Source organism: Canis aureus, chromosome 19 (genome assembly GCF_053574225.1).
Source record: "Canis aureus isolate CA01 chromosome 19, VMU_Caureus_v.1.0, whole genome shotgun sequence".
Lineage (NCBI taxonomy): Eukaryota > Metazoa > Chordata > Mammalia > Carnivora > Canidae > Canis > Canis aureus.
Window position 1 is genome coordinate 45,931,087 of NC_135629.1, and position 25,327 is coordinate 45,956,413.

General features: G+C 54.5%; 1 protein-coding gene across 3 annotated transcripts; it reads left to right on the plus strand.

The window, feature by feature from the left end:
• Window positions 1-6,410: 6,410 nt before the first annotated feature.
• Window positions 6,411-24,353, plus strand: PDE4C (phosphodiesterase 4C). 3 transcript variants are annotated; one of them, XM_077859392.1, is made up of 15 exons: window positions 6,411-7,015; window positions 15,184-15,375; window positions 15,931-15,967; window positions 16,058-16,131; window positions 16,405-16,457; window positions 16,812-16,924; window positions 17,005-17,098; window positions 17,641-17,804; window positions 18,004-18,102; window positions 18,484-18,648; window positions 18,741-18,840; window positions 19,466-19,620; window positions 21,149-21,271; window positions 21,529-21,711; window positions 22,236-24,353. In XM_077859392.1, exons 1-15 carry the CDS (start codon window positions 6,777-6,779, stop codon window positions 22,620-22,622), a joined length of 2,178 nt encoding a protein of 725 aa, XP_077715518.1. In that variant the 5' UTR covers window positions 6,411-6,776; the 3' UTR covers window positions 22,623-24,353. The 3 variants fall into 3 exon arrangements, with proteins under 3 accessions (XP_077715518.1, XP_077715519.1, XP_077715520.1); XM_077859393.1 differs by lacking the exon at window positions 6,411-7,015 and adding an exon at window positions 12,000-12,189; XM_077859394.1 differs by lacking the exons at window positions 6,411-7,015; window positions 16,812-16,924 and having other exon boundaries at window positions 15,275-15,375.
• The last annotated feature ends 974 nt before the right edge of the window (window positions 24,354-25,327 follow it).

Below are 25,327 nucleotides of genomic sequence, written 5' to 3' on the forward strand. Positions count from 1 at the left end.
GGTTCAGAAGACTGATGTTCAACTAAGAAAAAAAGATAAAATTTGGGGAGGAGTGAGTAGAAATGAGACTGCCCACAGTTTGGCAGGAAGGACTTCTCTGAGGAGGTGACATTTAAGCTGAAGAGTAGATGAAAACAAGCAGCCAGTGATGGAGGAGGGCTGGGGGAAGGGCTTTCCCCACCAGAGGACACAGCTCATGCAAAGGCCCTGAGGCAGGTTGGAGGGGGCTGAGGCAGGTTGAGATAAAGGAGAGAGATGGAAGAAGGTGAGAGGTGAGAGGCAGCTCACCTGCCTGGAGGGACTGGGGGCATGTAGGGTCTCAGCAGCTGCTATGAGGGATGTGGATTTTGTTCTAGGGGTGCTGGGAACCACGGGACAGGTAGGAGCAGGCAAGGGACCCGTTTAGGGTTTGTCTTAGAGGCAGGACTTGGCGTCGCAGCCAGGGCTAGCACATCTTGAGATCTTGGGGACAGGCGAGATGGACAAATCAGAAAGCAGCTTCTCAGCCTCCCTCCAAGCCCTTCCCCCTCCTCCCCGCCTGCTCCCCCTCTTCCCCTCCTACTCTCCCAGGGCTTTCTGTCCCCACTCCAGCCTCTCAACAGGGAAAGCAATTAGTCTGGAGTGGCAGATTGATTAATGCTGCAGCTGAGAGGCGGGGAGGACCCTCCCCTCTCCCGAGGGCAGCTCTGAGAGTGCTGGATCCTTACCCAAGGCCTGGCCCAGATGGGGGGGGGGCACCGCCCCCCACAGGGCCTGTCTTGTCTGTTTCACCCTAAAATCTGCCTGGCTCTGCACAAGCCCAGACCCAAACATCCAGCTGCCTCCACTGGCGCCCGCTGAGGGTCAGGTGATGTTTAAACCTAGCCCTATTTATCTTGGTGCTTCCCCCCCAAATCCTCCTCACCCAGGTGGCCTCACCCACCCAGGTAACTATGTGGCTACTGGTTATCTGGTGAACAACTAATCACTCATCATAACCGTGGCTTATCCTTGAATCCCCTTGAACATCCATGGCCATGGCCCATGTGTCAGCCCCCAAAACACTTCCCAAATCCACCCGTGGGCCCCACCACAGTCCATGACCTACCCAGAAGCTGCCCCTCCCCCCCAACAGCCCCTCTGCTGAGACAGATGCAGGAGGCTTCCTAAAACTATAAAACAAATCACATCTCTCAAAAGATCTCAGTCCATTCCCGTAATCAACTCCCAGCTCCTTATTGAACCCCCGAAGCCCTGCATCAACTCCCCACCCACTCATCTCCCACACTCCACTCCAGCCCCTCTGCTATTTCTCAAACCCACCTACTCAGTCCCACGTCGGGGCCTTTGCACATGCTGTTCCCTCTGCCTAGTATGCTCTTTTTTCTAGCTCTCTCCTGGCTAGCTGCTTCACTTTCAGGTCTCAGTCCCAAGTTACCTCTTCAGAAAGGGTCCTATCTAGGCCTGGACAACATTATCAGAGTGACCTCTCGACCCCCACTCCCATCACCCTCCATGCTCCTACATGGTTTAATTTTCTTTCTCGCACTATGTGCTGGAACTATCTTTTTGTATTTGTGGAATGAATAAATGAGTGAGTATGAATGTGGGCAAGTGGTTTCTCCATCTGGAACTCAGCTTCCCCAAGAAGACAGTGGGCAGGTGACATCTAAGTGGGCCTCTGTTCTGGGAGGGGCCCACTGCACCCACACACCCCACTCTCTGCTTTCCCTGCACATCCTCCCAGCCACCAGGAACCCTCCCAGGGGATGCCTAGTGTTGAACACTTAGATTTCTACATTAGAACTCAGGCACTCTTGGGAGGTTAGGGGCGGGAGTGGGAGTGAGGACCGGTTAAGTATCCTGGGTCCTAGAAGGATCAGATCTGTGCACAGAGCTAAGTGGGGATGGGGGACACCGAGCAGCCCCCTCACTGTGTGACTCTCAGCCAGTCATTTCCTCTTCTTCTGTGAAGAAATGCCCTGTAGAGGCTCAAAAGATGTGTGTTTCTCATACCTTCTTCCCTGCACCCCCTTGCCCTAGGTCTGGCCCTAATTAGCCATATTTTCTTAGACCTCGGTTTTCCCATCTGACTGTTTTGTCTGTTTGCTGAGATAGATTAATTTGTGAGGCTCAGTGGCACAGCAGGAGAAGGGTGGGCTGCCCCTCTGAGATCCACCTCTTCCACATCCCATTTGCTCCTTTGACCTCCCCCCAGCACCCCTCCCCCGACAATGCCATGAATTCCAAGTCCTGGGGTTAGTACCACTGACAGCTCTCAGCTTGTGACCAGAAAATGTGGGTCTGTCCTTTTATGATTAAGAATCCCAAGTAATTGGTACCATTTTCATCCCATTTCACAGACAGGAAGACTGAGGCATGCTTTTCCTATACCTCATGGCATGGAGTAAACCCAGTTCTGTTGAGCTGGAAAAACTCAAGTTCTGTTGAGTTGCTGACTCATCAACTCATCCTGATTCTGTCTGATTTTCAAACATCTCAAGTGCTTACTCAGTGCATGATTGCCAACACCATCTCATTTAATTTCTCCTATTTAGTGCTTCCTTCAAGAAATGAGGCAGCAGGGGAGTGCCTGAGTGACTCAGTCAGTTAAGCATCTGCCTTGGGCTCAGGTCATGATCCCAGGGTCCTGAAATCGAACCTGGAGTCTATCCCATTCAGCAGAGGAGTCTGCTTCTCCCTCTACCTCTGCCCCTGCTTGTGTTCTCTCTCTTGCTCATTCTCTCTCTCAAATAAATAAATAAAATCTTTATTTAAAAAAATGAGATCCGGGATCCCTGGGTGGCTCAGCGGTTTAGTGCTTGCCTTCGGCCTAGGGCATGATTCTGGAGCCCTAGGATCGAGTCCCGCATCGGGCTCCCTGCATGGAGCCTGCTTCTCCCTCTGCCTGTGTCTCTGCCTCTCTCTCTCTCTGTGTATCTCTGATGAATAAATAAATAAAATCTTTTAAATAAAAAAAATGAGATCCCAAAGCTCAGAATTCAGGATGTATTTATCAATAGCAAACTTGGGCAATATCCTAGCCTCTGAGTCTCAGTTTTCTTGTTTATAAAATGAGAACAATGGTGGGTGTCTTGCTGGTTCAGTTGGTAGATTATGTGACTCTTGACCTTGGGGTTGTGAGTTCGAGCTCCACTTTGGGTATAGAGATTACTTTTAAAAATAAAATCTCAAAAAAATTTTTTAATAAAATGAAGATAGTGGTATAAAATAGCCTTGTGGTTGGGATGCCTGGGTGGCTCAGCAGTTGAACGTCTGCCTTCAGCTCAGGGCATGATCCTGGAGTCCCAGGATCAAGTCCCACATCAGGCTCCCTGCATGGAGCCTGCTTCTCCCTCTGCCTGTGTCTCTGCCTCTCTCTTTCTCTGTGTCTCTCATGAATAAATAAAATCTTTTAAATAAATAGCCTTATTGTGCCCTTGTGAGCTAATCTATGAGGGATCCTTAGGAGAGCCCATACATGGATTGAGTGTGCAAGAAAGGGGAGCTATTGGTGCTGTTGTTATTATTCATTTGTTTACTTACTGAATGTTTCATTTTTATATATTAATAAAAATATAATATGAGAGAATACCATTAGAGGGCATATTATTGCAATAAATGGCAGTATATACTATACAATGTTATACATAATAAGTATACTATGTACTAATTGATTAATAAATATTTCTGCAATGCCTACTGTGGACCAGGCACTATTCATATCCTGCAACTTTGAGATCCATATACCCATTTCGTAGATAAGGAAGCTGAGACTCAGAGAGAGGTAAATCCATTCAGGGAGAAAGTAGGACTTGCAGGTGCCTAAGTGGATTAGTCGGTTAAGCATCTGCCTCTGGCTCAGGTCATGATCACAAGGGTCCTGGGATCAAGCCCTACGTTGGCTCCTTGCTCAGCCAAGAGACTGCTTCTGCCCCACCCCTCCACTGCTTGCGCGCTCTCTCTCAAATAAACAAAATTTTAAAAGAAAAGAAGAAAGAAAGAAGAAAGAAAGAAAGAAAGAAAGAAAGAAAGAAAGAAAGAAAGAAAGAAAGAAAGAAAGTAAAAGAAAGAAAGAAAAAGACAAACTCAGTTACAGCTCTCTGGTCCAGATCAGGAATATGGGTGAGGGCATCTCAGAGCCTCCTCACAGTACCCTGTGTCCCAGGGAGGCTCCCCGCCTGGGAACTTGCTTATGTCTCACCACTGTCTCCCCAGCGAGTCCGGGAGTCGGTGGATTCTGGTGTGGTCCCCATGAGCCCACTTGGCAGTGGTGTCATCCGGAGAAGGTTCTCAGGGACCCCACTGCTGCCACCGCTGTCAAGCCGCCTTGGAACCCCTGGAGAGGTTGAGCCCAGTGCCTGCGTCGTATTCACCATCGAGGCTCGAGGGACAGAGCCAAGCCACCATCCAGCCCCTGGAAGGTGAGGAGGCAGATGGGGAACAACGGGGCCAGTCTCAGGAGACAGAGAGTGCCTCATCTAGATGAACCTTTCTCTAACTTGTTCAGAAAACATTTATTAAGCACCTACTGTGTGCCAGGACTTGCACTAGGAACATAGCCATGGGCAAGCAGGTGCTCAATGGCTGATGATGGAGAGAGACTTATACCAGGTGGAGAGATCAGGGTGCCATGGGAATCCAGAGGAGGCTTCTGACCCAGCATTGGGGGTTACAAACAAGGTGAGGAAAGGACTACTTGGAAGAGGTGGCATCTAAGGTTAGTATGAAGGATGAAAAGGAGTCAGTCACAGAAGCACAGAGAAACATATGCCAATTAGAAGGAAGAGATTGTACAAAGCCTTGGACTCAAGAAGATCAGGTGTATGCGGAACTGAACACAGACTGGAGGGGAGCCTGAGGATGTGTGCAGGGGCTGGACCACACAAGACCTTATGGGGTGCATGGGTGGGGGCATGGGTGGGTTTTCAAGAGAGTGGGTTGATCAGATTGGCATTTAAAAAATTCTCTGGGACTACTGTGAGTAGAATTGTCAGGTCTTGGGTAGTTCTGGGCAGGAGATGGTGGTAGCTGGACCAAGGTGGAACCATGGGCTGGAGAGAAGTAGGTAGAATCAGAAGTTATGTATGAGGTAGACACACCAGGCATTGGTAAACACCAGCAAGGAAAGGGGCCACTTGTGTGGACAGCTCCTGGCCTTTGACCTTTCACATGTGACATCCCTTTTCATCTTTCCAACAATGCCAAGATGTGGGGACACCATCGTTATTTCCATTTTTCAGAATAGAAAACAGGATTAGAAAGGAGGAGTGACAGCCAGCCAGTGGCACAAACCACGTCCCTCACCAGTGGACCAAGTTGTCTTCCCCTGTCATTTTTGGAGGGGAGGGATCTAAGAGGAAGCGCAAACAGAAAGGAGAGAGAAGAGGCATTTGTTTTCCACTATCCATCAAGACAGCAGTACTGGGGCTTGAGCTCAGTCTGTCTGACCCAAACATTTCCCATTTCTCCAACCTGGGGACACAACTAAGGTAAAGGGTGGATAGTCTCCATGATAATTAGCCTTGAAATATCCTTCTGAGATCATGGCTCTTCCTACCCCCAAACTTACTGCACCAAGTAGCCCCAAATGCCTCCCTGCCCCAGCCCAGAGCCCACATCCACCCACCCAGCCCTGCTCCTGTGTATGTCTACTTCTGTTAACCATAATAGAAAATGTTCTCATCCTCCCTTTGCCACTTACCAGGAAATTACCCCTGAGATTAGGATGCCTGGTGGGCAGGGCCTTGAGTTTCTAGAACTGGGAAAAGGAGGGGCAGGCCTGGGATTTGAGGGCAGGAATCGTGGCTGTGAGGTGGGGCCCAAGGCAGAGCAGGACGAATGAGATCCCATCATTTCTGTTGAGGGTCTGGGCGTTGGCGTGGCTATAAGAGTGCCCCTCTTTACCCACCCCCACTGTTGGCAGCCCCGACTAGATGCAGCTTCTGTGTCCCCATCCTAGGGATGGGAAGGCCCTGTTACAACACTCCCCTCCAGGATCTTTGCCCTTTGTGAGTGGGGTTTCAGGACTCCAAAGAGACCCCATCTGAGGCTGAACCGCTAAGCCTACTTTCCTGAGCTTGGCAGAGAAACACCATCGGTGCCTACCTCTGAAGACCAGAGCCCTTGGCTCTGCTTCCAGACTTCTTGCTACGGTCACTGGGGAGGGTTGAAGACCCGCCGCTACTCAGCTTTCAGCACCTCCTGGGTGGACGACGCCCTGGTGTGGAGGTGCTTCTGAACCCCAGTCTCTGCGCTTCCTGCAGCTAGCTCCTCGCGTTTCATCCACCCGGAGCCCCTGAATCTACTACCTTCTTCCCTTTCAGCGCCAGGAGAAGGAACAGAGCCTTAGCGCCGGGGGGTGGGGGAGTGGCGGGGGGTTCTCCAGAGCCCCTGTCTCCCTGTTCTCCCTTCGGCAGCGAAAGGGAGGACAATTTCTGTCTTCTCCAGTCCAAGCTCATGGCTTGACCCTCTTTCATTCAGCACTAGAGGGGACAGCAAGCCATTCTCTGCTCTGGGGGTGTCCCCAATCCCTGTTTCCAACCCCCACCCCAAGTTCTTCCTCCTCGCTGTCCTTCAGCACCACCCGGGCACGGACAGCTCCTCGGCGCAGCCCCACCTTGAGCCCCTGCTTCTACCTTCTCCCGCCTCAGCACCTCCAGCGCGGACAGCTCCTCGCTGTCGCCTCCACCCCCGGCCCTGGCCCGACCCGGGCGCAGACACTCCTCGTTCCCAGGGACGGCTCCCGCGCCTTGCTCTCTCTGCTCCCCGCTCTCCCCGCTCCCTTCTTCTGGCGCATGGAGACCCCAGGGGTCCAAGAAGGCGCGGAGGCATCCAGCGAGCTGAGTCGCGCTCGCAGCCGCCAAGGCGTAGCCAGACCCCCGAAGCACTTGTGGCGTCAGCCCCGGCGCCCCATCCGCATCCAGCAACGCTTCTACTCGGACCCGGACAAGTCCGTGGGCCGCAGCGAGACAGACCGCAGCCCGCGGCCGGGGCTCGAGAAGTCGCGGCGCTCCTGGCCCACCTCCTACAGGCGGTAGGTGGGCGGGGGCAGGGTACTTCCCGAGGCGTGGGGGAGGGGCGCGCGGGGCCTGGCGGGAGTGGGGGAGGGTCCTGGCTTCTCCAGGGGCGGGGGTCTCTGCTGCTTGGCTTGAGGCCAGTTGTTTGGAGGGAAAGGCTGTTTTTATGTGGGGTGGAGCTGGAGGGTGGTAGTGTCATGATTGCTTGTGGGTCTCTGACTGGGTGTGCTAAGGTGCGATCGCATCTGAGTGTGTGTATGAGTCTGAGCAGCTGCGACCCGTGTGTGAGTGCCCACAGTCGTGTCTCTGTGGGGAACTGGATATGTTTGGGTGTGTGTACACCAGTTGTGTACGTGCCTATGTGTTTCCCCTTGTGGTGCCCATGGGTGTGTGACTGGGCATGACTTCGCTCTGACCCAGCTGGGTGTCCGAGGGTCCTTCAGATCTTGGAATGTCCTGGGATGTTTGTGGGGTTTGTGGCCACCGTGAGTATCTGAGGGCAGCTTGGGGAGGATGTATGAGAGCAGCAGGACAGGCTGTCCACAGCACTGGGGAAGCAGCCTTCTCTGTGGTCTGTCCAGCCTGCTGTCACCCGGGAAGGAGTGGAAGCCTCTCGGGGAGCCTGAGCACAGGATGTTTTTTCCACACCAGAAGAGATGGAATGGAGAAGTGGGGAGTAAAGCCGGGAGGGCTACTCCTCCTTTTTCGTATAAACCAAGGGGAGGGCTGTCAGGGGAATAGGACAGAGACAGAAAAGAAACACAGAGAGGAAACAGGGGCCTTAGAGGGACCAGAGGTGGGGGTCTCAGGGCTGGAAGGCTGAAGAGCTAGAGGACTGAGGAGCAAGATGTAGGAGCCCCAGGCCCTCCTCGATAGGAGGGGGGGCCACCTGACTCTAGGCCAGATCTAGAGGCTGGGGTTTGAGGCTCGGCTGGGTGACGTCTGATGAGTTGCTTTCCTCTCTGGATCTTGGTTTTCATTTTCTCCCACCTTGGGCCATGGACCTCCTGGGGCCACTGACTTCTTACTTAATCAACAAGCCTGGCCTAATGTTCTCAGCCTGGTCCTCCAGCAGCTCTGGGATATATCTGTGGCAGATGGGCCCCATGGCCCAGAGGGTTTGGAGCTATTCCCAGGTGACCCAGCAGGCCCCTTGCCCCCACCAACATCCACATCCCTCAGCTCCTCCTTCCCCCACTCCCAGTGACTCATGATTTTCCATCTTCAAGAAAGAACAAACAGACGGGTTTGCGCCTGTCTTAGGGGGGAGACCCCAAGTGGCTCTGGAAGGCAGGAGATTGTGTTCCTGTGAGTGTGCATACATGTGCGTGTGTGGGGAGGGTCTCAACCCTTGGGGAAGCTGGGTTTAAGGACAACCTACTGTGTGGTCCCGAAAAAGTGGCAGTGCTTCTCTGACCTCAGTGTTGACAGAGATGCAAACGTGAATCCGTACTTTCTACATTTTTGTCTTAAACTTTCTGTTTAGGAGCCTGGTTCCCAGATCTGGCTGTCCTCCCCACTGCCCCATGCAGATCATGTGGTCTGGGAGGATCCTAGAATCTTGTTCTGCAAGTATTTATTAAGCACCTACTGTGTGCTGTACAGCTCCTGTACTGGGACACAGCAATGGGCAAGCAGGTGCGGACAGGCTGATAGTGCAGACAGTTACACCAGATGGAGATAGTACAGGGAGATCTATGTTGTGATGGGGAGAGGTCGGGGTGCCAGGGAAGCCCAGAGGAGGCTTTCTGAGAAAGAATAGCTTGAAAGAGGTGGCATCTAAGCTTAAATTGGAGGTTGAAGAAAATTTAGCCAGAGAGACTGAAAGGAAGGACGTGCCAAGCAGAATGAACAGAATGTGCAGAGCCTCAGGAGGATCAGGTATATGAAGAGCTGAACACAGATTACTGTGGCTGAAGGGTGGAAGGAGGAGACTTTCTCTTTATTTCCAAGCATTTATAAGCACCTACTGAGTGCCAGACACTGAGGGCACAGCTGTGAGCAAAGGCAGGTCCTGCCTTTGAGGGCCTAGTGGGCAAGGCATATCCACATCAAGTAATCATGACAAGGAAGTGTGAAATTGTACCCATGAGAGAAGGGAGGGCTAGTCAGGGAGGGCTTCCTGGAGAGGTCATGCTCCAGCTGTGACCTGCAGCATGAAAAGTCAGCAGAAGAAGAGCATCTGGGCAAGGGCATGGGGTGGGAGTGAATCTGGCTGGTTCAAGGAAAAGTAAGGAGGGGGATGAGGCTGGAGCAGAGTGAGCCATGAGGAGGGGGGTAAAGAGGCTCAGACCTCAAAAGGGTCAGACCACACAAGGCCTTCAGAGAGGTATAGCTTAAGTTGGAAAGGCAATAGGGAGCCATGGGAGGGTCTGGAGCAGAGGATGGTGAGATCTGACCCATGTGAGCATCTATACACTTGACTTAGCCCCTACTCTCCTCTCTTTGTCTAGATTCTCCATGGAGACTTGGGCAAGTCATAGCTCCTCTCCAGACCTCAGTTTACTTGTCTGTAAAATGGGCATAACAGCACCTGCCTCCCATCCCACCGGTGCCACCTGGTGGTAGAGGAGAAAAGTGTCTGCCAAGGAAAGAACAGCTTCAATGGGGGAATTCAAGACAGTGATATACTAAGGACACTGGAGTTCTGGGCACTTCCTCAGGTCATGCAGGACACAGGACAAAGTCAGAACAGGGGTCCTCATGTCCACCCTTCTTTCATCCTTAGTTCCTTACCCAGCTAGGTTGGGACCTCCCAGAGTCAAACAGACCAGGCTTCAAACGCTGAGTCTTGGCTCTGTGGCTCATTTTCCCCATCCAAAAAGCTATTAATAGAGCATTGCTGTTAAAACTGTTAATAAAATATTTAAAGTTGAATCTATTAATGTTTCAAACCACTAAACTATTAAAACTCTTGATAAAAATTAATGTCAGGGATCCCTGGGTGGCGCAGCGGTTTGGCGCCTGCCTTTGACCCAGGGCGCGATCCTGGAGACCCGGGATCGAATCCCATGTCGGGCTCCCTGCATGGAGCCTGCTTCTCCCTCTGCCTGTGTCTCTGCCTCTCTCTCTCTCTCTCTCTCTCTCTCTCTCTCTCTGTGACTATCATAAAGAAATAAATTTAAAAAAAAAAAAGAATAAAAATTAATGTCAGAGTAGCCTCTGGGACTTCAGAGGGGATGGAGTCAGTTAAGCATTAAGTGGGAGAGGGCACAGGCTAGGGAGCCCTGCAGCCTAGGGCCGAATGACCCTGGCTCTGCTGCTCAGGGCTGCGTGACCCTGAGCAAGTGAACACCACCTCCCTGTGCCTCAATTTCCCCATCCACAAAATGAGCCTGATAGTCCTCACTTTGAAGAGTTGCTCTGAAAATCAAATGACTTTTACGTGCGCCACCCTTGGCCCAGCTCCAGGCAAGTAGGAAGCAGTTTGTATTCATGCACTCTAAGCTTTCCATTGCATGTCTGTGACTTCTGGGGAGGGACTGAATCCCTCCGTGTCTCAGTTTCTCCTTGGGGACCCAGGACTCTTACAGACCCCTCCCATGGGGCTGAGGTGGTATCAGGGCTCTCTGACCCTGTCCCCAGTGCCTCCACCCAGCTGATCCTGGCAGCCTCTACCCCCTGGGGACTGGCTATAATTAGGTCCAGCCACAGCAACTACAGATGGTATTTTTGACTTTGGGACAACAAGTCTGGTTCCCACCAGGTGTCCGGTTGCAGGGCCACAAGGGCAGGATGGAGTTCCCAGCCAGGTCCTTGAGACTCTCTGCACTCCTGGGCCCCAGAGTGCCCCTTCTCTGAGCCTCCGTTTTCTCATCTGTACAATGGGGACAATAAGATGGTTGGGAGTCAGAAGAGAATCAGAGTCTCCTCCCTGTGGCACCTGAGGTTCCCCCATGGAAGCTCTAATTGCCCCCTTTGTATATCACATTCCCCTAGGAGTGTCAGAAATGTAGATGCCATTTGCCTAGGGACCCCAAAAATGCATCAAGTCTCCTGGGACAAAGGCAGGGGAGGGGGTGTCACCCCACAGCAGGGACACAGTGTGATTTAGAGCTTCTGTGTGGCCTCAGCTGGGAGGCCCAGCCTCCCTGGGCCTCAGCTGCTTCTGCCTCACCCATGGGTACTCAAGGTCCTGCCTCCAAGTCTGTCACCCTGAGACTTGGTTTCCCTTTCTGTGGAACAGGGCACGGCCATCCTAGCACCAGCATTCAGAGGATAGTGCACCTGCTACATACCCCTGACAACCCCCAGAATCTCCCTTTCCAGGCCCCTGGTCCTTTCTGGGGCAGGGGAGAGGCAGCTGATGCTTCGCAGACGGAAGACCTGGCGGGAGTGGAGTGCGGATGTTTGTCCAGTAGAGACAACAAGAGAGGGGAAAGGATCCAGAGACAGGGCCTGGGGAATGTCAGAGCGGGTGGGGGTCATGTGGGGACTTTGTGGAGGGGGACTAGGAGAGGGGGAGCTGGGTTCGAACCCCACTGGCTTGCAGCAAAGCCATGCACCCGTTACTACGTTTCTCCAAGCCTCAGTCTACCCACCCAGCAAAGGGTGAAGGGTTTGTAGTTTCTGGGCAGCCACTGATGGCTTCAGGCCTCATTTTCTCCATATGGAAAATGGGCAGAGGGGTATTGGAAACACCGTGTGGGATCTGGGCAGCCTCTCAGCAAACTCCATGCCTTGGTGACCCGGTCACAGCCGAGGACACTTCCCTTTCTGGCTTCCGCATTTCACTCTTTTTCAGCCAAGTTGTCAACCCAAAGCTGCCCTAATTGGGGACATGTTGACATGTTGACAAAGGGAAATGGCTGAGGTCAGGGTTCTGGGGCCCAAGGGGCCACCCCCAAAGGGAGGGAGCAGAGAGTCGCGGTCAGCTCAGTGCCTCAGTTTCCCCATTTGTCCCGTCGGGGCATCAAGGAGAGGTCGAGCGGCGAGGCGGAGCCCTGGAGCCCTCTGCCCCCTCCCCGCCGGGCCCCGCCCCCGCGGCTGTCCAGAAAAGGTCCCGCGCAGCCGGCGCTGGGTTCAGCCTCCCTGCGGTCTTGGCCATGCAGGGACCCCCCGCGCCCGCCCCGGCCCCTGGGCCCAGCTCCCCTCGGGGCTCCCCGCGCGGCTCCCCCGGGCTCTTCAGGAAACTCCTGGTGAACCAGAGCATCCGCCTGCAGCGGCGCTTCACTGTGGCCCATCCGCTGTGGTGAGGCGAGGCCGAGGGCCTGGAGGGGGTCACCAGAACCGCTAGGCTGGAGGTGGGACGGGCAAAGTCAGGGACAGGGGGAGCCGGGTCGGGGATCAGGGTAGGGACGCTCTGCTCCTCCCTCTCTTTCTCGGTATCTCTCTCCCCCTGCCCTCTCTACTTGGAGGCTCCGTCCTTCTCCATCTCTGTCTCCCTTCACCCGCTGCCTGTATAATGCCCGGGGGACCAGCGTCTGTCCCTTTGCAGCCGTGTGGCCCAGAGCAGGACGGGCTGAGGCTCACGTCTCCTCCTGACCCTAGCCTGTCGGGGGCAGGCGGGCCGAATGCCCTGGGAGTGAGGGGAGGAGGAAGTGACTCCTCCCCTTGATCTCGCTCCCCAGTCAGTCCCGGAGCCAGCAATGGGATGGCTGGGGGGGCGGGGAGGGGGCAAACACTAAGCCTTCGGTGTGTACAGAGGAAGACCCGATTTGACGTGGGCCTTCGAGGCAGGGTGTTCCCAGAGTAAGGGGGCGAGTTGTGTGTCCCACGCAGAAAGCGGACCCGCGTTGGCCGAGCGCCGGTTCCTCGCAGTCCCACTCGGTTGCGTCCTACAAAGAGTCCATCCAGCGATCTGGGTTCGAATTCCGACCCCTCAGGAAGCTGTGATCTCGTGGGGCTCGGGGACGGCGAATGTGTTTGGCACCTTGCGCTAGATTGCTGCCACATTAGCACTCACTTGATAATTTGGCACCTGCCGGCTCAGGGACTGAAGGTCCCTTCATCAAGGTCACACAGCCAGTGACAGCTGGCAGGGTGGAGGCAGTCGTGACTGTGGTCCTTGGTGGCACCCTTTCAGTCCGGGAGGGGCGGGGTGTCCCAGGTGCGGGAGAGCGCCGCCAGGGTACCAGACCCCTGCGCAGAGGGGTCCCTGCGGAGGGTTCCGGAGAGAGCTCAGGGGCGTGGAGGGAGAGCCCTCGGTCCCAGAAGGTGGGGCAGGAGGAGGGTGGGTGGGTACCTCTGAGGCCCCCTTGCCTCAGTTTACTTATCTAAACGATGGACAGACGCACGGTTCTCACAGTCCAGGCGACCTCGCCCCGCGCCTCTCGCGTCATGGAACCACAGTCTGACCCCACCGCTCCCGGCTAAGTTTAGAGCAGAAAGAAAAACAGCTTTTCTGCGCGGCGCGAAAATCCCCGCCCAGCCCTTAACCCTCTGCACCCATTATTTAGATTCGAATCCAGCACCTTGTTGCCTCTTCTGACCTCAATTTCCTTGTGATCCATACGCTTGCTCTTCCACAACCTTTGGGGAGGGGTAAAGGGGGCAGGGGGTCGCCACTCCCAGGGCTCCCCCTCCTAGGGCAGGTTTGGGTCTCCGCGGCCGCTAGCTCTCCTAAGCGTCTCTTTGCCTGCCTCGGAGCCCCGGCCAGGGCAGGGTAGGGTTAAGAAGCCCCGCCCCCTCGTGGTGACGTCACGAAGCCGGAGCTTGGACACCCCAGCTGTCTGGGGATTCTCTTAGAAGCGCCGAATTCGAAAAGGCCGAGGGCGGCCGGACGTAGCCGAATATGTCCGAATTTACCCGAGTGAGGCCGGACTGGGCCGAATTTGCCCGACTCGGGCCGAGGGCCACTGGGACTTGCTCGGAAACGTAGCGCTGCTGGATTTAGGCGAACGTGCTCGTGCGCATCCGATCCTGCCTGAAAGCAGGCCATAGCCGGATCTTAGCCAGTTCATGCGACTGAACTTACCTGGGGCAGGCCCAAACCTGTGCGATCAGACCCAATTCAAGTCAAACCTGGCCGTACCTGACCGAGCCGGACCGAATCCAGCTGAACTGGACAGAATGTTGTTGAACCCCCACCCTCACCGCAGTCTAAGCCGAAACCCCTGCTCAGAGTCTTCTGGCAGGTGCTGATCCTGGCCCGTGGACTGGGCTGGGGTCACTTGGCAGGGGACCAGGTGGACCGTGGCCCTTGGCCAGGAGCCCTGTGTCTTGGATGTCCGCCCCCCCCCCCCCCCCCCCCCCCCGTGTCGTCCTGGCTTCTCCTCTCCTATCCCCTTCTCAAAAGCCCATGACTCCCCTCTTCCAAGTTGCTAACTCCTCTCTCTCTAACTCCTCTCCAGAACTTCTATTTCCTCCACCCCTCCCACTTTTTCTCTCATCAGTAATCCCAAGGGATAGGGGTGTAGTCCCCCTTATCCAGGCCGGGTGTGGCCTGAGGAGGTATTGGGGATTATCGGAACAAGGGACACTGGGGGGAGGATGGTGCTGTGGGCAGAGGGCACAGCCTGTGCAAAGGCCCGGAGGTGGAAGAGAACAGGCAAAGCGTTTGGGCCTAAAATGAAACACAAGAGGGGAAACTGAGGACAAGGCCAAATGAGCTGGGAACATGGTCGACAAGATTGGGGTAGGGCCATATAGAATGAACATCGAGCCTGGGAGCTGGGGAAGAGGACAGGTGATTCAGACCATGACCAAAGCTGACTGGGGGACACTTGGAACACATCTAGGCTGGACCCAGGCCCGCTCTAGAAAGGAAAGCCCAGGAAGTCATTTCTAGTGCCAGTGAACTCACCATGCAACACAGACCTTAGTTTACTCCTTAGTAGTACGGGCACACAGCAGCAGTCCGCACATGCTCTGTTGTAACTCCCTAAAAGTCAGGGAAGGCATATACCACGCGCATGTTAGAGAACAGGTGGATGATATCCAGAGAAAGGCCGAAACCTACCCATGGTCACACAGCCACTTGGGGACAGATCTGAAACTCATGTCCTAGAGTCCAGACTGATCCCAGTGGGAAGGGCTCTGGGGTATGAATGTGGAGACAGAGGGATGAGGAGCATGGGGTCCCAGAGTAGGGGTGCGACTATGGGGCATGTGGACAAACTGGAACCTACTTCTGCCCAACCCACTGAGGCCCCTGGGAGAATGTGACACAACAGGTGTGGGCCACAGCCAGGCATCACACGCCAGGACCCTCGTCTCTGACCAAGCCATTATAATCTACCTTCAGCTTTGACCTGGAAAATGGACTCTCATGTGGAAGGAGCACCCTGGACCCTCAGGCTGGGCCTGGCCTTGGCCGGGTCATCCAGGCTTCTGCTCAGCACAGCCAGAGGCGAGAATCCTTCCTGTACCGCTCTGACAGCGACTACGAACTCTCGCCCAAGGCCATGTCTCGGAACTCCTCTGTGGCTAGCGATCTGTGAGTCCAAGGCTGGTGGGGTGACACCTCCCTGTTCCTCCCCCCTTCCTTAATTCCTCCAGTCAGCACACCTCCTTCAAGTGGTCATTTGAGCTGGGCTTTGAGGTTTAAGTAGGTGTTTGCCAGACAGCTTACTTATGGGGTGGAGCATGCTGAGAATGATATCCGGTAATTCTCTGTACTTGACTTTAGTCTGGGATTGGGTGGCAATCGGGAAACATGAAGTGCGATTAGCGGCAACCACACAAACACCTAGAGTTAGGATAGCCCTGGTAGCCACAATGAAAAGAGAAATAAAGTAATTTCCACCCTGCCTCTGTTAAGACTTCTGCCACCCCTGGTATCCGATTTGTGAGATGGGGATCGATCAGAGGAGCTGTGGTGGCTTTCAGAGAAGAGTCAGGTGAGGGGAGCTCAGGGACCAGGGCACCCAAAGGAGGAGTCATGGGGGGAGGACGCGCTCAGCTGAGGACATCGAATGGGTAAAAGCTGGAAGATGGGAACCAGCGTGAGGGCTTCTCCTGGCCGCCCTTCCTGATGTTCGTCTCCCGGCAGACACGGAGAAGACATGATTGTGACGCCCTTCGCCCAGGTGGGTGCCCATCCTTTGCCCCTCCTCCCGTGAGCCCAGCAGGCGGAGCCGAGCTCTGCTTTCCAACGCCGATCACGCCCCTTCCCACAGGTCCTAGCCAGTTTGAGGACCGTTCGGAGCAATGTCGCAGCCCTGGCGCACCTGCAAGGCCGCGGGGCAGCCAAGTACGCGGAGGGCGGGGCGGGGGCGGGGCCTGCGGGAGAGAGGCGGGGCCGACAAGCGCAGGCATGGGGCGGGGCCTGCGGGAGAGGGCAGGACAGGCGGGGCGGGGCCAGGCCTGGGGGCGGGGCCTGACAAGGCGGGGGAGGCTGAGGCAGGGCTGGACCGGAGAGAATGCGGCCAGCAACCTGCGGGCAAGGGGTGGGGGCGCTGGGTGGAGGCGGGGCCTGGAAGACTTGGTGGGGCGGTAGGAGTGAGGGAGGCCATCTGTACCGCAGGCAGGCATCGGTGGAGAACCCCCTATTTGGCAGTCAGCCCCCTCCACCTACAGGTAATATGCCTGCTCCTACTCCCTCCTCCCACTGCTGGACAGCTGTGAACTCCTCTCCATGGTGACCTACTCTGCCCACGAGTCCTTAGGCTTTGCTAACTGTAATCCCCAAAACACCCTTGGGGATGGAGTCTTCCACGCCCATATCACAGATAGGGAGGCCGAGGCCCAGGGAGGGCAGAGACCTGCTCATGGTCACACAGCTACCTGGGGACAGATCTGTCACTCAGATCCTGGGGTCCTTAATGGCCTTATTGGGAAGGGCTCCAGGGCCCAGATACAGAGATAGAGGCACGAGGGGCACAGGGTCCCCCAGGGGGGTTGAGGCAGGCCCCTGACCAGCTCGGCCCCCAGAGGACACTGGGCAGAAGCTGGCTTTGGAGACACTGGACGAGCTGGACTGGTGTCTGGATCAGCTGGAGACACTGCAGACACGGCACTCAGTGGGGGAAATGGCCTCTAACAAGGTGAGGAGGACCAGATAGCCGAGATCATTTGCCTCTGCCCACAGTGCCCCCATCATCACTGCCCTCACCTTCCCTTGCAGTTCAAGCGGATGCTGAACCGGGAGTTAACTCACCTGTCTGAAACCAGCCGGTCTGGGAACCAGGTGTCTGAGTACATCTCCCAAACCTTCCTGGGTGAGCTGTGGTGGGTCACTGCTTGGGCAACATCATAGAGGTAGGAAGAAGGGAGAAAAAGAGAGATTTGTATTACAGACCTCAATCTGGGGAAGACAGCCAGACACAGATACCTCTGACCCAATGGGTCAGAGCTGGACCACAGGGAAGAACAGAAGGAACTTTGGGGAGGAGAAGGACGTTAAAGCTAGGGTTTTGAAGGATGAGTAGAAGTTTTCCAAGGGATACATGGAGTGAACATGGAGACAACTAGGTCTCCAGCTTGGGACATGGAAAGGACATTTGGCTGTTTGGGGAAAATTACTGAACCCCAGGTACCCAAAGGCAATGTCAAAAAGAAGGGGTCACTGAGATCAGCCATGAACAGAGAAGAAGGGTAGCTACAGGCCAGATAGGGACTTTACTCCAAGCTTACTTTGATCCAGGTAAAAAGGAAATAGGTTGATCCTGAGGCTTGGCAAGGTCCAGGACCTGAAGCTAGGCAGGATGACCCCAGCAGGTCTGAATCGGTTTGCCTGAGCCCCACCCTGCTCCGTCTACAGACCAGCAGACTGAGATGGAGTTGCCCAGGGTGACCCCCATGGAGACCCCAAGGCCCATGTCCCAGATCAGCGGCCTGCGTGGGCTCCCCCACAGTGCCAGCCTCTCTGCAGCCACCATCCCACGCTTTGGGGTCCAGACTGACCAGGAGGGGCAGCTGGCCAAGGTGGGTCCCCAGCTGGAATCCTGAGACTTGAGTCTGAGTCCTGGCTCTGTTTGGATGCCCTGTCTTGGACCTCGGTCTGCCCACTTGTATACTGGGCAGGTGGGGCTTAGTGTAGGACCTGGGGCCTGGTTGGGGGTGTCAAGGATCCAGGGTCTGAGGAAGTTGAGCTGGAGTTAAGCCCTAGTTCTTCACATTCTAGGAATTGGAAGACACCAACAAGTGGGGCCTTGATGTGTTCAAGGTGGCAGAGCTAAGTGGGAACCGGCCCCTCACAACCATCATATTCAGCATCTTTCAGGTACCTCCCTACCTTTGGTTTCTGATACCACTGGGGTTTCTTTCCTTCACATCTTCCAACCCCAAGACCTCAGGGGACACTCATTTTCAAATCCTCCTTGATACCCCTGAATGGCATACTTTGAGCTGCATATGGAAGGATGAATAGGAGTTCACTGGGTTAAAAAATTCATTGCCAACAAGCCTCAGCCCTGAGCCCGGCCCTGAAAAGACCCAGTCTTGGAGGGAACAGCTGGAGGAAGATACCCCCTGTCTTGGGACATCAGGGATAGACCAGAGGGGAAGGACAATGACCAAGGGAGTTTAGAGGGACAGAAGAATGGGAACAGTGTGTGCTGCTGCCCAGAGCCAAGGCCTTGACTGGAGGCCTGTGATGGACCAGGAACGGGACCTGCTCAAGACATTTCAGATCCCAGCAGACACACTTGCCACCTACCTTCTGATGTTGGAGAGTCACTATCATGCAGATGTGGCCTACCACAACAGCCTACACGCCGCTGATGTGGCTCAGTCCACGCACGTGCTGCTGGCCACACCTGCCCTCGAGGTACTACCTTGAGGCTAGGGGCAGCCCCGGGAAGGGGGGGTGCAAGGTGCAGAGAACCCACCCCTGACCTCCTACACCTCCTGCCTGCTCAGGCCGTTTTCACAGACCTGGAAGTCCTGGCTGCCGTCTTTGCAAGTGCCATCCATGATGTGGACCATCCTGGGGTCTCCAACCAGTTTCTCATCAACACCAGTGAGTCGGGGACAGGGCCAACCTCCACCTGTCAGTCATGTGACCTCAGGCCCACCCATTCCTGCTCCGAGCCTAGCTTGCCTGTTTGTGAAATGGCTGGGACAGTCCCTCCCTTAGGTGCTCAGAGCAGTTCCAGGTACACAGTAGGTGCTCAATAGATGAGAAAATAACACATGTGGCAGAACTGACCTGGAGCCACAAAGATTTTAAAGTTCAGGGTCCTCTGAGGTTTCTGAAGAGCTCAGTCAAATAGTTATGCAGTGCCTCTTATGTACATCCTTGGAGAGCTGGGGATAAGAGTGGAGCCTTCTTACTCGATGATCCCAAAGTCTAATAAAATGACGACTCAGTTGTTCAGTCAACCAACTCTGAGTAGTCTCCTGTCATGCCAAGTCCTCGAGGAGTCCCCAGTCTCAAGGAGACAGAGCCAAACACAGATGCCCCCAGCCGTGCAGTCAGGGCAGGACTAAGGGAAAAGAGAGAATTCTAGAAGGCTTCCTGGAGTAGGAGGCATTAGAGTCAGGGCCTCCACGGATGAGTAGGATTTTGCCAAGGGCTTGCGAAATCTGCTTTTGGGTGAAGTGGGCCAGGGGACAGGACTTGGGGCTCTCTGCCTCCCCTGCAGACTCAGAGCTTGCACTAATGTACAATGATGCCTCTGTGCTGGAGAACCACCACCTGGCCGTGGGCTTCAAGCTGCTGCAGGCAGAGAACTGCGACATCTTCCAGAACCTCAGTGCCAAGCAGCGACAGAGTCTGCGCAGGATGGTCATCGACATGGTGAGGCCACAGCTAGGAATGGGATGGGGTGATCTTGGCCTGGCTGGGGGTTCAGTTGGACCTGGCCATGTCTCCACTCTGAACCTGAGCTTCCTCCTCTTAAAATGGGGCAATGACCATCCAAGCCCTGGTCGGGCGAATTAGGTCCTGGCTGCACATCACACACTGAGTTTCTGAGGTTTCAGGTACAGTTTTTTTCTGAGCCATAAGTCTGTCTATTTGATATTTTTCAGACTGGAAGACGACAGTGAGTCTCGTGCCTCAATTCATTAATCTATTATTATTTATTAATTTATCATATCATTATCATTAATTTATTATCATCTTAATTAAGTAGGCTCCATGCCCAGTGTGGGGCTTGAACTCACGACCTTGAGATCAAGAGTCACGTGTTCTGCCAACTGAACCAGCCAGGTGCCCCTTATTCATTAATTTAACAAGCATTTATTGGACACCTATTGTGTGCTTGCCCTGTGCCAATGACCAATAGAGTTCTGGCCTTTATCAGACTCACAGTCTGTGAGGCAGATGGACCCATAGGTGGAGCCACGTTGGGAGACCTGGAGAGAGAGCTGTGGGGTGAGGTGGGATACTCAAGGTTGAGGAGGGCTTCCCCCGGAGGGAACACTAAAGCTGGTGGGGCTTGCAGGGTGTGGAGGGCCATGAGCAGGGGAGGAGTGTTCTCAGCAGAGGGAACAGCATGTGAGGACAGCTCAGAGAAACCAAGGCTCTGAATGATGAGGTATTAAAAGTTTGATGAGGTGGAGCTGGGGCCTTGGGCAACAGGTACCCCCAGTGGGCGGATCATTTCAGGCAGATGGAAAATTTGGGGAGAGTTTTTGAGAAACTCAAAACTCAGTTTTTATCTGATTCTCAGAGAAGCCCATGCATTACATATGGATCACCCCTGGGTTAGCTGGGTCCAGTTAAGTTGATAGGGTTTTTTTTTTCAGTTAACTTTTAAACAGCTGTGCTCAGAGTTGAACCTCCTTCTAAATGGCTGAAAAGAGCCCTTTTGGCCACATGTTGGCCACAGGAGGGTGGTCAGGAGCATTAAGGCGGGTCCCTCCTGGCTTGAGATCCCCCTGCAGCTCCCATGGCTCTCTGGATAAATTCCCCATTCCTCCCTGAGACCCACTGCACTCCCCACCCTCCATTGCTGCTGCACTCACTTGCTCCTCTATGTTCCTCAGCTCATCCAGTCCCAGGGCCTTTGCACAGGCCATGCCCTCTGCTGGGCCTCACCACTGCCCTCAGGCACAGCTCACCTCAACCCCAAGTTTAATCTCCCTCCCCCTTGCCCTGTCCCATATGTGAGATGCTCCTTGTAAACCCAACAACCTTGGAGAAGGGACTCAGCTCCTCTTGTGAACTGGGTTTGCAGTGAATCTTGTTACATCCCGCCGTTTTATAGATGAGGAATCTGAGGCTCAAGGGCTGGGAGTCAGAGTGGGTGTGGGAGTTAGGGAATGAGGGGTGGAGCAGGTGCAGTCCTTCATATTTGTCATCCTCCCTTGTCTGCCCCCAGGTACTGGCCACAGACATGTCCAAACACATGAACCTCCTGGCCGACCTCAAAACCATGGTGGAGACCAAGAAGGTGACTAGCCTTGGAGTCCTGCTGTTGGACAACTACTCCGACCGCATCCAGGTGTGTGGCTGGGCGGGCCCTGGGGCCCTGGTGTCCACGGCTCTCATTTAGCTTTATTTATGAAGCATCGACTGTGCACCAGACTTGAAGAAATGGAGGCACCTAGAGTCACAACACGCCTATGCCTTAGCCAGTCTTTCCCAGCCTCAGTTTCCCCACCTATAAGATGGGTGTGTTCATGGCACCAGCCTCTTATGGGGGGATACCAGGCCTGAGGGTGGCCCGGCCAGAGCCCTCCTGAGCCTTCGTCTCCCCAGGTCTTGCAGAACCTGGTGCACTGTGCGGACCTCAGCAACCCCACCAAGCCGCTGGAGCTGTACCGCCGGTGGACGGACCGCATCATGGCCGAGTTCTTCCAGCAGGGTGACCGGGAGCGTGAATCAGGCCTGGATATCAGCCCCATGTGCGATAAGCACACCGCCTCGGTGGAGAAGTCCCAGGTCTGAGGGCCCCTGGGCTGAGCCACCAGCAGACACTGAGGGGAGGGAGGGGAAACAGTGGGTGAGCTGAGCCCAGGAGTCCTGGCTTGACCACAGTGGGCCAGTGACGGGGAGGAGCCTACGGGTGAGGTCTGCACTGGGTTGTGTGGAGTCAGGCCTGGGATGCGTTCTCACTGGGCTGCAGAGAAAGGGATCTAAACTCGTGGAGTTTGGAAATGTCTGTTTGGGGTGACATGGGGCACCCTGGAGGGGCTCCCAGTCTGGGAGACACTTACATCCAGCCCTGAGGGGTCAAGGCTGGAGTAGAGGGAAAGACTTAGTGGTTGCAGGACTCCAGAAGGGGCAGGGGAGGTTCCCTAGAGAAAGGGTTGTTTGAAAAGGGTTTTGAAGGTTGAGTAGGAGTCGGGAAATGGCATTCCAGACAGAGGGAGAAAGCTGGGCAAAGACCTGGAGGCTGGTCTAGGTTCCATGGTGACTCATTGCATAGCTACATCCCCCATCCCCACCCCCATATCAACCCACAGGTGGGTTTCATTGACTACATTGCACACCCACTGTGGGAGACGTGGGCTGATCTGGTGCACCCAGATGCCCAGGACCTGCTGGACACGCTGGAGGACAACCGTGAGTGGTACCAGAGCAAGATTCCCCGAAGTCCTGTGGATCTCACCAGCCTTCAGCAGGACAGCCCTGACAGGTTCCACTTTGAGCTGACCCTGGAGGAGGCGGAAGAAGAGGAGGAGGAGGAAGGAGCTTTGGACACAGAGGTCTCGGAGTCACCTGACACTGAGGTCCTGGCCCCGGAAGCCAGCCTGGACCGTGGCGCCCCACTCCTGGACAACCAGAGGACTGGGGGCAAGCCCTGTGTGGACCATGAGGCCAACGTGATGGCTGAGCCCTTTGGCACCTAATGGCTTTCAGTGGGTGGGTGGGTCTTCCAGAAGGAGGTTCCGGTGGCCCTTGCCTTGCCTCCCCCCACCCCCTTCCTCCTCATTGAAGGAGACAAACAAGCTTTTAGTTATAAGCAGACCGTGGGGTCAAATTGGAGGCACTTGGCCAGGGTCCAGTCTGACCCTGGGCTTTTCCAAGAAAGCTCTCCAAGGGGCTGGGCTGGGGGCAGCCTCGTCCAGTGCCCTTGGGATCTCCCTCCTGGGTTTCCACCCCTGGTGTGGAAAGAGGATGTCTCCCAGACCCCTTGCCCGCCTTCTCCAGTGCTCATCCTAGAGGCACATCCATCGCTTTATTTTTATTCTTTCACTCTTGATCACATATTTATTGGGCACCCACTATGTGCCAGGCTCGTACCTGCTGTGTGCTTCTAGGGTTGCCCCACAGAAGGGGGTGGCAAGTCAGCCCCCAGGAGACTGCCCCCTGCAGGTGCCTCTCCTTCATCTGCCAGGCAGCCCCATGCAAGAGAAGGGAAACTCTAATGGGAGAATTTTTAGCATCAAAACGTCCAGATGCAATTCTGGCTCAGGAGCTGCAGTGAGGAGCAATAAGAGGCAGGAAGGACACTGTGTCGGCGCCTGTTTCTGAAGACTGACTTAGCTTGTGGCCTCCTGTGTACTTGCTGCTTTAAGTCACTGTAGTTTCAGTCTTGGGGTCTCTGGGTTCTGTTCTCCTTAGCCCCAGGACCCTCCTGCTGGGTCCGACCCCCCACTTTCTCCCTCTTACAGACCAGCAACAAAAGCACAGCATTCTTGCCTCTCCCCTCATCTGTTTCTAAGGCTCCCGATAGGGGGAAGGAGGCTCTGAGGCTTTCTTTCCAGTCCTAGCCCCTTCTGGGCCTCAGTGTCTCCTCTACGGCCTGATCCTAGTACTTGGGTCAACTTTGGTTGGAGGGTGACCTTTCTGAAATATCTTAGAAATGTGAGGGCATTGAACATGTCTCTGGGGTTAAATAAACCCTATTACCGAAAATTAATACCATCCCCACCTCAGGGATGGGGAAACTGAGATGCAAATAGGTCCTGTTGCCTGCTCCAGGCTATGCCCCTGGGAGCAGGAGGTTAGCCAGCGGCGCCCCCTGGCGGAGGGAGGCGGGGTGAACCCCAGGATTCTCCTTGACTTCCCGACTGTTTCTCAGGCTCCTGGCCTGGTGGAGCTCTTGCTGAAGGGGCCTGTCTCGCTGGCAGCAAAAGAGGCGTCTCTGCTTAAGTATTAGGTTTTATTCCAGCCTCCAGAAGCCTCAGTCTCCCGCGCCCCCGCCTCTGAAGAATTATAACAGGACACAAGTCATCCAGAAGCCTCTGGCTTCAAGAACAGCTGGCTTCATTCCTGAATAATTCCATTGATAATTCCATTCCACTGATAATTCATGATCATCACAAGTAACAATCAAATTCCACAGAAGGAGAATTAAAATTCGTCTGGGTCACAAACTTGGTGCCTTTCTTTCCAGATGTTTAAAAGGCAGAGATTTACCGGCACCTGGGTGGCTCCATGGGCCAAGCATCTACTCTTGATTTTGGTTCAGGTCATGATCTCAGGGTCCTGGGATCGAGCCCCCAGTCGGGCTCAGCCTCAGTGTGGAGTCTGCTTGAGATTCTCTTTCTCCTTGTCCCTTTGCCCCTCCTCTCCTGCCTCTCTCTCAAAACAAACAAAAAATCTTAAGAAATAAATAAATGAAAAGCAGAGATTTAGGGGATTTTTATGTATATTTTTTTCTCCTTCCCCCTTTACTTACAAGTAATATTTGTTTTATGTGGAGAATTTGGAAATACTGCAAAGTGATACAAAAGGGAATAAAATTTTGCTATAACCTCCCTGTAGATCATCTGCCTTTAGCATTTCACTTTCTCTGTTTTTTTCTCCACTTCCCCTTCAGTTTGGGCCACAGACGTCTCTCCATCTCCCTCTTAGTGAGTGCACTCCACTACTCATCTGGCTTTCCATACTCCAAGCTATGGCCCCACCTCAGGGCCATTGCACACACTGTGCCCACCACCTGGATTGCTCCTCCTCCATCCTCATCCTCACCCATTGTGTCTCAGCTCAGCATCTCTTCCCCTGCAAAGTCTTCCCTGACTCCCACACCCCCACCCCAGGCTGGCACTGGTGGAAGTTCTTGGGCATTCTGATACATGTCCGCCACCCTCTCTACACCCCAAATCCCGTAAGTCTGGGCCAGGTCCACCACACTATCCTTAGTATCCCCTAGAGATGCATATTGACTACTTCATGTCTCTTAACCTCTCTGAGGTTTTATTGTTTCGTGGGTAAAATGGGCTATTTATGAGGATCACATAATTGCAACAGGTAACATTTGAGAAGAGTGTCCTGAGCCAGGAACTGAGCTGCCTGCTTGAAGTGCATGTTAACTTTGCCTTTCTTCTCTCATTCCACAGATGTAGAAACTGAGGCCCAGAGAGGGGCGAGTGAAGTCATTTGTATGTTCCAGGTCCCCCACTTTCTCCTGTTTAGGGTCCTTACTGAGGGGCACAGTTTTCGCCTTTGTGGCCCACTCTACACCTGCCGAGGAGGATTGGAGAAGGTCTTCAGGGTCCCTTGGAACTTTCAGCCCTTGCAAACTCCTAGGGTGACACTCAGGGCCTCATTCTGCCCTTTCTGTTAAGGAAACAAAAGTTGTCGGGCCCATCTCCTTCACAGAGCTGGA

Bases quoted from the DNA above. Each gene is read 5' to 3' on its own strand.
- PDE4C (XM_077859392.1), top strand. From the start codon at position 6,777: ATGGAGACCCCAGGGGTCCAAGAAGGCGCGGAGGCATCCAGCGAGCTG. The intron at 7,016-15,183 runs GTAGGTGGGCGG...ATCTACCTTCAG, and splicing joins TGGCCCACCTCCTACAGGCG to CTTTGACCTGGAAAATGGAC. The intron at 16,458-16,811 runs GTAATATGCCTG...CTCGGCCCCCAG, and splicing joins TCAGCCCCCTCCACCTACAG to AGGACACTGGGCAGAAGCTG.